The sequence below is a fragment of the Somniosus microcephalus genome, chromosome 5, assembly GCF_052327205.1.
Source record: "Somniosus microcephalus isolate GS21.2 chromosome 5, FLI_Smic_1.0, whole genome shotgun sequence".
Classification (NCBI taxonomy): domain Eukaryota; kingdom Metazoa; phylum Chordata; class Chondrichthyes; order Squaliformes; family Somniosidae; genus Somniosus; species Somniosus microcephalus.
This window is the reverse complement of record NC_140991.1, coordinates 165,292,897-165,305,523: the sequence shown is the minus strand read 5'-3', so window position 1 is coordinate 165,305,523 and position 12,627 is coordinate 165,292,897. Positions and strand designations below refer to the sequence as shown.

Genomic DNA, 12,627 nt, shown 5'->3' with positions numbered 1-12,627 from the left:
CATTCCGCACCAGCCTTACCATTCCATACGATGTCCAAAATGCACCATTTCTGTACACTCCACAGAACATTCTGGACCTTAGATCTGTGTTATGTTCTTTTACGAGCTAAACATTTCTGCCACCTTCTATGTACCGGATCTTAATATCATCCCGAGTTACAATACCAATTCCACGAGGGTTTTCTACCAACTGTAACATTTTTGTCAATTTACTAAAAAAAAACTGTACCATTTATTTTAACGCCTGTATAATTCCTGCCAGGTCCAGCATCTATTCTACCAGCTGTATCCCTGTCAAGTTACCGCCCCAGCTGTTTCATCTTTGCCATAACATCGCCATGTCAGAGCTCCAATGTTCTGTGTCACTGTATCGTCCCTATAGTGCAATCATTTTCTGTTCTCGGTCCTAATTATTCAGACGCGCAACTGAAAGTAACGGTATCATCAGTAATAAAACAGAAAATGTTGGAAATACTCAGCAGGTCAGGCAGCATCTGTGGAGAGAGAAACAGAATTAACGTTTCAGGTCGATGACCTTTCATCAGTTCTATTTTTATTTCAGATTTCCAGCATCCGCAGTATTTTGCTTTTTGTATCATCAGTCCGGTTTTGATGTTTCGTGGGCCACGCTGACTGCTGTCAAAACACATAGCTAGGGTTCTATTTTCCTGAGGACAGGCTTTCATTCGTATCTTTCTTACTGCTACAGGCCAATACTGAATAGTGGACAGACGAGGATGAATGAATACAAGTTTAGCTTATCTTTCAGGACCAGAGAATATTTACACAGAACCTTCCTTCGGGAGATTAAGCATGCAGTCCACGATAGAGTAGGTTATATATCAACTGTAAAAGGAGTAGGCTTGATGATCGAAAGACCTTTTCTTATCCCATGCTTATTTATTTGTGTTATTATTGACTGTAAAAGAGCTCAGAAATGCTGTTCTTTTCTCCACAAACTCCACCACGCAAAATAATAAATGCGGTGACATGCTGGTTGCTCAGACACCTCTTTCCATTTTAAGCCTTCTGCTTTCTTCTGAGTTCTAGTGTTCCATACCAGCAATGCTAATGACAAAAGAAGTATTGATAATCCTACTTTTATTGTTGATTCATCGTTGAAAACCACCAACAGAAATTGAACAAGCAACGAGAGAATGCAGTAATAAAAACAGCCGCCAGAGGACAGCAATAAATACAATGCTGCATCTGATCAGAATAATATGGTAAATCCCATTAATTTTAACAGAAATACAACAAAGCTATCGAGTAGCCATTTGTCATTGGTCAGTGGCCAACTTGAGCCATCTTTCGTATTTATTTTAAATAAACATTTTGTACTGTTTTATTTTGTTAACAGTTAGGAATTTTGTGTTTGTTCTTCATACTTTTTATCTGCTTCTGGTTAAAAGTATATTTATGTTAATTGACTTCTGCATTTCTAATTTTCATAAAATATATGAAAATTGTCACTTAACGACATATTTTGCATCAATGTTTATTGTAAAACTATCAAAATCATGTAAACCTTAATAAAAAGTAATATAAAACCATTTCACTTTTTATGGATCTTTAGATGTGAACAGATGCTTAGATGAAGGGCTGTTATTTGAGTTGTGATTCTTGGCTTGTGATAAGTATGTGGGCAGATAAAATTTAATGTAGACAGGTGCAAAGTACTGTACATAGAATGGAAAAGAAAGCAAAACACATACTCCACAAATGGTGTTGAAATAGCTGAGGATGAAGTGGAAAGGGGCCTAGGAGACTTAGTAGACTCCAGTCAAAACATGTTCAACCAATGCAAAGCAGCAATCAACAATACAAATAGAATGTTGAACTACATAGCCAAAACAGTTTAATGTAAGTCGGAGGAAGTCATGGTCAAACTCTGGTGCTCTGGCCAGACTGCACCTTGAGTACTGTGCCCAGTTCTGGTCACCAGGACACAAGGGAAGCATTCAAGTGCTAGCGTCAGTGCTGAGAGGAGCCACACAGCTGATCCTAGTGTCAGGGATATAGGATATGAGAAAAGAGGTGTGAGAGGTGGATCTCATAGAGGTGTACAAGACAGTAAATGGGTCATAATATTAGAAATTAAATTGTGGGAGTAGGACAAGGGAACACAGGTTTAAATTAGTTAAAGGTAACTTTAGGACTGATATCAGGAAGTTCTTCTTCACACAGAGAGTGATCAACATTTGGAATGGACTTCCAGGTAGAGTGGTGGAGGCAAAAACCCAGGATATATTTAAGAAACAACTAGATGCAGTAAAGAGGGAACAGTAGGTTATCTCTGAATGGATGAAATAATATGGGCTGACTATTTTCCTTCATTTGTAATTACCTTGTGATTTTTTTCCCTCTTTAAGTTAATAGTGTTTTTCACTCCAACTTGTTTCGGAACGATTTGTGCTGTGTTGATTTTTATGCATGTGCATTTTCATTAAGTAATATTATTTCTAAGGTTAATAGTGGAAATAATTGATGTGTAGTTGATTTGTCTGCAAGCAACATTAAGACGTTGTTTTGCCTCCATGTATGTGCAATTAATGTGCCAGCTCTTCAATGTGACACAGTTTGTCAGCCTGAGTGCACTTCAGACTAACTATTGATTCCCCTGTGGCTTTTTTTTATGGTTGCTCTGTAATTTTAATGATCAATAAAATATTTACTTACAATCTCATTTAGAAAACAAGGAGAACAAGGAGAACTTTTTTTTAATAGAGACAGTCATTTTGAAATTAGCTAAAGCACTTTTCTATAATATATTGCTGTTATTTTTGTCAGTTGCCTTTTTTCTAGGAGTTTGTGCCAGCACACTGGAAAAGAAAAATGTTCAACAACTACTGCAATCTGTAACAAGATGTGCTATTTCCCAACATGCACTGTTTGTCTTGAAAATATCTTCTGCTGGCTTTCAGATAGTTCAACATTTTATTTCCTATGATCAATGGAAGCAAAATTACATTTTCACTCGCAACCTCTGGTTTTGATTTAATAGTATTTTTCAACAGTCAGAGCTGTTCTGTCCTGCACAGTTTGATTTAGGTCTCTTTCACACAATAATTGTGTCAGTGCATGAGAACATTAAAGATCAACCAGCTTGCAAGGAGATAATGCAATATGTATAAATGTTTTTTTATATATATTGTCACTCGAGTAAGACGGCTAACAAATAATGTTGGATATGCATTTAGACAGGTATAAAAGATATTTGACAAAATGCTATAAATGTTAACATTACATGGTTTGTCATCATTCAGTATTAGTCTAAAGTTTTGTTATCTAGTGACAAATGATTAATAATTATGCCAAAAGACATCAAATAAGCAATAGTATTCTGTAGATATTTCCAATATTTTATACTACTTATGCTTTTGTTAGAAAAGCTAACTACATTATTGTCAATTGCAAAATTATAAAACTGAATGTATACAGAATACACTGCAACCTAGTACAGTTAAGAATGAAAGAAATAACTTGCATTTATATAGTGCCTTTCACAACCTCAGGATATCCCAGAGCACTTCACAGCTAACAAAGTACTTTTGCCATTCCGTTAATGTTGTAATGTAGAGAAATGTGGCAATCAATGTTTGCACAACAAGGTCCCACAAAAAGCAATGAGATAATGAATACTCTCTCAAAACACACAGAAACAGCTGGAAAATACCTGGTTCAGTAGGGAATGAAGGGGTGTCATGGCTAGAAAGACTAAAATGCTCTGAGAGAATCCTGAACATGGACTTAAACAACAGGATAAACTAGCTGAAGTGATTGACCATTTTCCATTCCTACCTTCGCTCTGATGAAGTAGGAGGTGCAGTTCAATATTTATTATACAAGGACAATCATATTTAGCCTGATTGGATTGAACTTAAATTTTCAGGAGTATATTCAGGAACAATAAAAGAATGATACTAACCTTTATACATTATCTTTTTTGCAACATCTTAATTTATTAAATGACAAAGTGGAAGTCACACTTCCATCTTCAAATCCTTATTTTTTAATGTCTCTGTGTAAATAACATGGCGATGGTAAAGTAATCTAAGGGAAGTGACTGTGTTAAGCACAAATACTAAGTAGGCTATTTTTACCCAGAGATATTGAAGTTTTATGCTAACTTTTTAACTCATAGCTTTGTCCCACTTCAAAGTCAAATATAAAACTGACACATTCAGAGGTGCCATTTTTGAGATGAAACATTAATCTAAGGTCCATCTACAGCATGGATGTAAAAGACCCTGTGGTACTATTCAAAGAAGAGCAGGGAAGTTCTTCCAGTGTCCTGGCCAATATTTATCCTTCAATCAACATCACTAAAAGAAAACATTAACTGGTCATTAATCTTGTTGCTGTTTGGGATCTTGCTGTGCGCCACATTACAACAGTGACTGCACTTCAAAAGTACTTTGTAATGTCCTGAGATTATGAAAGACGCTATATAAATGCAAATTTTTTTCTGCTCCTTTCACAAACATCTGAGTCTTGGAATTATAACTGCTAGTATGTTATCTATCCCTTGATCATAAATACAGTGCAGTTTCCACTACTGAAGTTTTTTGGATGTGAATGAAGAAAAATATGTATTTGAATTTTATGCTCACCAAGATGAGTAATTCCATTACTGTGAGATCAACACATTTTTTTCCTCCATGATGCTTCTTTTCCTCCCCATCTCTTCTGAAGGGCTTCATCATGTTACAGTTCCATGGAAATTGGTAGTTCTCTAGTATCTCGCCCATTCTTCATGTGTGTGTTTTGAATGTGTCAGCAAGTTATTTGACCAATTTTTATTACACGAAAGCTCAATCCTAACCTCATCTAATGTCAATAGATGCACAACTTCCAGTGGGAACTATAACTGATTTTCTCCCTCCCTGCGCTGGGGACACTGGCCGTGATTTTGTCGACTGAGGCAGGTCCGGGGCGGCCGGGGTCGGTGTCGCGGTCCCAACCCACTGCCGACCGCAGCCCACACTCTCCAAGTGATTTTACGTTAATAGGGCTTGTTAAACCCGCCCTAAGAGGTTCCTGGCCAATTAATAGGAAGTGGGTCTGATGACGTCATTTGATGACATATCATCAGCCGATTTCCTTAAAGGGACCATGTCCAAATTGATCTCGACAGTTCTGCTGTCAGTGTTCTATAGCACTGAGGTGCTGCAAACACTGACGAGCACTGCACAAAGGTGCAGGGCTACACCCAGGCTCTCCCATGACTCCCTCCATATGCTTATGGAGGGAGTCACAACATGCAGGGAGGTCCTCTTCCTTTCCCATGGGTGGAAGAGACCTCCCCAGGGGATCAACGCAGCCTGGTTGCACATTGCACAGGAGGGCACAAGCAGGGATGTTGTCAGGAGGACCAGGCTGTAGTGGCACAAGCCTTTCAATGACCTGAGTAGATCACAAAACTTTACTGCCACGCCACACTCAACCTCATCCTGCTGTGCCACTCATCACATCCACATCACTCTGCCTTCCCTACACTACTCCTGCACATCTTGACTCACACCAACTTACCTTGCACCTCCACCCATCTCTCTATCTACATTATCACTTCCCCATCTCACTAGCCACCCCTCACACTCACCCTCATCCTACTGCAAGCATACGAACTAACAACACACAAGGGTAGGCACTTGGGTGGTTTAGCCAATGTTCATGTGAAGTTTCTGTGAATGTGTTGTCAAACATTGAAATCTATATTTTCAACACTTCACCTTATTGGATAGATCTGTGCTCACCTTTGGAAGTGTCTTAGTGAGTTCCAGTGAATGTTGAGACATAACTCCCCCCACCACCCGCCCCCCCCCCCCCTCCCAAATAGTGATGAGTGTGAAAGGAATGGCTTGGACATTGTAGGGATGCTTTATGGTGCTGGTGTGGGGTGGTGTCAACCTGGCGCATTATGTGGCAGCCAGGGTGTACAGCCTCAAGTGAAGTAAAACTGGCCATGGTGATGCCATCGCTGGCTTCCCGGGCAGCAATGCTGCTGGGTGCTGATGCCCTGCGTCCTGTGCATCATCAGGTGATTGCGGAGAAGGTTGGTGTTGTTGTTGGTGTGCCTGGTGATGTTGGTGCTGGGGCTGGTCATGAAGGGTTTCTGAGGACCAAGGTGAGATTTTTCAAGGACACCGATGTTGCTGGAATAGAGGGCAGCTGAAGTTGAGATGACAAAGGCAATCTGTCAATGGTGAGAGAGCTTGCTCCAAGGAGGTGACACTGGATAGAGAGTTCACTCCAAACACTTCCAAACTGCATGCAGCTCAAAAGTGTCTTCCAAGTCCTGAAGACTCAAGCTTCTGACATTGGGAAGTGAACATCTGTGAAATGGTAGCTTTCATACCACTTTTGCAGCTGTCACCTATTCAAAGCAATGGGGAGATATAGAGAACCCAACCTACTTAACTGACGTGATCTCCGAACGACGTGAACCTCGTTAAAAATGTGGTAAAATAGCAATAGGCTGGCAAAATAGTAGTTAACAAGCGCTTAACAAGCATTTGACGATCTTAAATGCCTCCCCCGCCGCTTGGTGTCGGGTCTGTTCTGAAATTGCAGACTCGACACTTTGGAAACTTACATGAAGGCAGGTTCAGAGCGGGCTCCCAACCCGCTGTCAATCATTTCGATTTTGACAGCGGACCCGCCTCTGAACCCGCCCTCTGAGCGCCAGCAAAATCGCAGCCACTGAGTCCACTAACAATGCCACAAACAAAATCGGCTAACTCAACACAGACCAGGAATTGAACTTAGTTTGTTTGCTTCAGTATTACGCCACATGGTGCATATACACATGGAATCATTGAGCAAGTTAATATTTGCATTCTTTAAGTATAATTATTACATTTATATTATTTACATTGAAATTACACTCAAAAGATGAATGCCTTTAATAGATGTTTAAAGAAAGAGTGCTTTAATTAGTTTAAATAAAAATAAATTACCATCACTCTGTCAGAAAGTATTGTTTAAATTATTTTATTATTGTACAGTTTATATGAGATTCTGGCCCACTCTGAGAGACCTGGAGATCCACACTGAATTAGTGTCTCATTCAAGAAATTAAGCGATGAAAGAAAGCAAATATTAAAGGCCTTTGTTGACATTTTAAAACTGCTTTAACTGTTTTTATTTGATTTAGGTAGGATTCAATTGTCAGTATTATGAAGCTCCTGATACTACACTATTTTCACCATGTGACAGGCTGACTGGTGTTAAGGCAAAATCTCATTGTGTGATACTGAAAATATGTAGATAGTATTATGTGAAATAATTATATGGACCAGTTTTGTACAATTTGTAAAGTTATTTTGGATTGATATTACAGCCATTATCGCACATGTAATTAAATATAAAATGGGTTACAATTATAAAAATGATTTCTGATTGAAATGAATATTAATGCACTGTGTGGTAGGATTTGTAAAACAAGTCATGTGCATATAATGCATAACTTTAGAAATTCACCATATGTCATATGCCACAAGGGTTCTGTCTCTTTAAGGGGCGTTACAAAGGAAATATTTCACAATGTGAAAGATGAGAAGTGTGAAATTTGAAACTGACATAATTTGCATATACCACACTTCTACGTGTGTGATCTGGCCTGCTATTGGTTACCAGGATATGTGTGTATGTTTCCTTTCTCAAGCTTCACTGTTTCCACTTGAGTGAATGCCAAGGAGCTTTATAAAAAGGGAGGCACAGAAACTCCTTGTTAAAATCTGCAGCGTTACAACCAGGTCTTCACCCTGAGAGTTCTGGAGCCATGATCTCACAGCCGTTTGATTGCACTTTCTTTGTGGTAGCATGCATCTTTTTCAAATGCTGCTTTGCTTTTGACAAGGGTGCTGAACAAACTAAAAATGATGCTACAGAAATAGTCTACAATCACAAGGTGCTACAACATGAAAATCCAAGTAATTTAACATTAAATCAGGCAAGGAATGGAGGACGGCGACCTAACCCTTCAGATTTGGATCATAATGGTATGTTTTATATGTTTTAAGGAATATTCTATTTGCTTTCAAAAGTTTTTTTTCTGTTATAGGCATGTCTAACCAATAGTATGAGATTGTTAGACTTGTAACGCCACAGGACTTTAACTTCCCATAAATTAAATACGTTTAGATTTACGCACAAAAATGCATAGTTGCATCACTGTATTTATATAACATAGTTTATTGATATAAACATATAATATAAGTAAACATCTTCACAAATTGAATCTTATTTAATATAACAAAAGTCTATGATGCACTAAATTATTATGCATATAAAAAGAAAGGGTTTATAAGGATAAAAATGATTGAATGAGAGTTAAGAAAAAAGGCACTAACATTGTGTGTAAAAATGTAATCAAAGCTTCCTCAATGTAGTTTCCAGGAACTGGCACTGAGATCAATTTTTTCAAATCTTTCCAAAGTATTAAACTGTCTATGACTCTAAAATATATAATTGTTATATAACTGTTTTCGTTATTTGCCTTGAGGTTGTTCAAACATAGACCAGCTTTTGGACAGGTTTGTGAGAAGCAGATATACATTCTGATCAATGCATGAAGGTTTCAAGTAGCATTTGAATGTTCAGCTAGTTTTCAGTTACAGTTACTAGGATTACATGCGCTATCATGTCGGCTAAACTTGAAATCAACCTATCTTTGCACTGCCTTCAAAGGAACCGATAGCACATATATGGCACTGCTTCTGCCACAGATGTCGGCAGAATTTCAGTGAATTTATTCCAAATTGAAAGTGGTGCTCAAATCAGATTAATGTGTCAGTACAAGCCAACTCAAAAGGAGCAATTACTGTGATTTATCAGCATAGCTTTCTAAATTTAATTGATTAATTTTCCAATGATGTGTATTTATATTAGAGTAAGCTACATTTAATTTAAGTCATAACTTAAAGACAAATTGCCAAGAGCATGCAAAACACATTGGACAATAGAAAAGCAGAATCAAGAACATGAATAAATATACTTATTGTTGAAGTATTTTCTTTTGTGCCTTTAATAACTTTCAAAGTGGAACGAGCTTGGAAAATAACAAACAAAATAAATGGCAAGTCCAACCAATGCTTGACATTCACCCCACATTCTGAAAATCAGTTAAAAGTTTCACGGCTATTTGGTTACAAGCCAGTCTTAGGTACTGGAAGCATATCTGAAAAACATGTCTTTGTACTTCTAAAAAGGCTCACATCTTTATTGGAACAGATTTTTTAAAGTATTTGTTTATCATTAACATGAGAAAATTAAAGGTTTGATCTACATTTGATAATTAGAAAAGACGTCTTGAGCTTTAAAACAATATAATGCACTTCCTGAAGAATTTACAATGCAAGAAACACAATGAAAATTCTCATTAAACAACCTAGAATTTTATGGTTAAGATTTATACCTGTAGTGGCTTTTACAATTGAGTTTTGTTTTGAGGTTTATAGTAAAAGTGAATTCTATGTAAAACATAATTTGTTCTCTTTGAAACGTAGATCGTTCCCAAGTTGGCTGTCGTGAGCTGAGATCAACCAAATACATTTCTGATGGTCTGTGTACCAGTATTAATCCAGTGAAGGAGCTAGTGTGCGCTGGGGAGTGCTTACCTGTGCCAGTACTTCCCAACTGGATTGGAGGTTATGGCAGGAAATACTGGAGCAGGAGGAACACACAGGAGTGGCGCTGTGTGACTGACAAGACTCGTACTGAGAGGATTCAGCTCCAGTGCCAGAATGGTGGGACACGAACCTACAAAATCACCGTAGTTATTTCATGCAAGTGCAAGAGATACACACGACAGCACAATGAGTCGAGCAATGCCAACTTTGAGGAGACATTGCCAGCAAACAAGAGAAGATCCAGAGGCAAAAAAAGATCCCGTAAGAGTCACCAAAAGGAGACCAAGCATAAAACAAATTGGCATGAATTGGAAGAAAAACAGTGATTTTTTTGTCACCATATGAACAGTACTGTGCAAGAGTGGACTGCCTGTGTTGGTGTTCTGCATTTATTAAACAAGCTTATTCCATATGTGTTAAGTATGATTAATTAAAGAAGGATTAGTGTTATGGTCCAGCAGATAAGTATTATCCATCAGGACTCCTGAATTAAAACATGTATCCTCAGGATCCTGGATACATTCATGTTTTCAATAGCATTCCTTACTGTGCACCTTTCACGTAAAATGGCTTCAAAAAGATAATGGCACCACTTTTGGGTTTTTAATAAAATAAAAATATAATAAATGGATGTGGAATAATTAAGTTATTCAACAATGATTCAAATTAATTCAGATTACAGTTCTCACTGGTTGGATAAATCAAGCTAGAAATTATATTGGTTCCAATTATTCTGGTGAATAGTATTTTTCATCAAATCAACTGGTAACAGTTTACTCTATGTAGATAGATATTTTTGGATGAAATTCTAATCTGCCTGGGGCCACACATATGATATTAAATATGTTATTCTCAAATCTTTTGTGCATTTATAAATGTACATTAGTGCATTCGTCTTTAATGGAGAACAAGAGGTAGTACAAGGGTACGAAGTAAATACATCTGTTCAATGATAGTTCAATTTATTCAGCCCCCCAGTAGAAAGTTGTACCCAATTTTGTTCTCTGTATGGAAACAAGGTTAATTTAACATCAAACCTATCTAACCCTGATTCTAATTTCGACTTTTAAGGCAACAACACCCAAATGTTTATTGAATGGACAAGGACTATATAAGCTGATTCTCTGATTAAATCTGATGAGGGGACGTTTCAGCAGTTAAAAGGGCATTTGTTATCTATTTATTTTTTCAATGTAATTATTTAATAAACAGTTACATTTGGTACTATCATGGTTTTATCATGTAGCCAAATATTTTCAAGTTTTGCAGTCGGAGATTGGAATATAAATGCAGATAGTGTGGCGTACACTTTGTACAGGTAATAGCATTCTTGCTGTTCAAATTTTCCAGTTTTATTTTAGGCTTTTTGTTGCAGGGTTTATAAGAGTATGGAGCATTATAAAATTAGCTTTGCTTAATCAATAAATGAAATGCAAAGGGTTGTTATCTTCTATAAAAATCCACTATTCTGAATTAAACAGATTTAAAAAAAATCTTTTAATGTCTTCCACTGATATCATATGCTTTCTCACAAGAATAAAATTATAGGAAATAAATCAATGAAGTCACAGCTTCTCTGTCCATTTCATCTGTACGTTCATCTGTTGCAATTATATGTATGAGAGATCACATCAATTCCATTCTGGTTTCTAAGAACTGTGGGCTATTCTGAACAATATATTTCAGCTTATGTAACCAAAATAGTAAAACTTTAAAGTTATACATTCATCTTGATCTTAGGACTCCCACATTGCCATTTCAGGTACACTTTCATCAACTTTACTAGAAAATAATTGTGCTAGTTTTTCAATCAGAGCTGACATGAATACACAAAAACAATTATGTTTGACGAGGTAATCCCTTAAAACCATATTCGGCAACTTGACCCATTAATAAACCTTGCACCCTAAAAGAAAAAGGAAGAGTTGCTAATAATAGGTGTTGAAACAGCAGCATAACTGCAAAATGTAATTAGTTGCATCAACCTATTTGAACATATAAAGCAATGAAAGCAAAACTTCTTCAGTTTTGCTGCACAGCACATTCCATTCGAATCCTTATTCACTCCCTTTATTCACTTACCATGCTTGCTCCAGTCCCTTGCTGTCATTTTCTTGAAGAATATTCACCGTAAAACCATGCTTACAAACAAAAGATAGTTCACATTTATGTATCAAAATGGCTTAATTATCCACATATTGGATAATATTGTAGGAATTAGTTTGGAACTTGTGTGCATGGATGGGATTTTTAACGTAATTTTCGCACAGATCGTTAGAGTAACGTAATACTGCTGTAGTCATGAATGTCCATTTATTACTTTTTCATTTTAATGCTCTAAAACATTTTTTTAAACAAAAGTTTTTTTTGGCTGCTCATAGCATAGGGAGGGTGGTAGGTGACAGAGGGGAAAAAACTGTTGAGCTGCAGAGGATTTAGCAGGTCCAATTAAAGTTTGAACTGTCTGGGCATTCTGGTTGCAATTAATATAGCAATGGGAGATATAGGGTGACTGACTTTCTCCAGATTGTCTTTTGTGCCTTTCTCAGGAGGTAGGGAGTTGTACAGACAGAAGAACAAGTTAAATAGCCACTCCAGTCATGATCCTATCATCTTCCAGAACTGAATCTAGAGGAAACAAAATTGTAGTTTCCTTAATTGTCCATTGACACTAATTTAAAAACAATATTATATAACAACAGTCTTTACAGACTATAGCTATAAGATGCCTCTCAAACTAACTTTATTCTATACACAGTCACAAATAGAATATCAAAGAGAAACCAAAGAGAGAGAAAAATGCTTAATGTAACTTGTAGTGGCCAAAGTGCACACCACCCCAAATTGGGCAGTACGGCTGTGGAAGATTGGATGGTGAGGCCTACCTCCGCCTCTGTGCTCCAACCTCAAGTTTCCACCCTCATCCCAGCAGGGAAGGTCATTGGCCACTCCATCACCACTGTGTAAATGATAGCAGTGAGGTTGGGCCTGGCAA

General features: G+C 37.3%; 1 protein-coding gene across 1 annotated transcript; it reads left to right on the top strand.

The window, feature by feature from the left end:
* Positions 1 to 7,622: 7,622 nt before the first annotated feature.
* On the top strand, positions 7,623 to 12,378 carry sostdc1a (sclerostin domain containing 1a). Its single transcript, XM_085988397.1, has 2 exons — positions 7,623 to 8,003; positions 9,510 to 12,378. Exons 1-2 carry the CDS (start codon positions 7,784 to 7,786, stop codon positions 9,956 to 9,958), a joined length of 669 nt encoding a protein of 222 aa, XP_085844523.1. The 5' UTR covers positions 7,623 to 7,783; the 3' UTR covers positions 9,959 to 12,378.
* Positions 12,379 to 12,627: the final 249 nt, after the last annotated feature.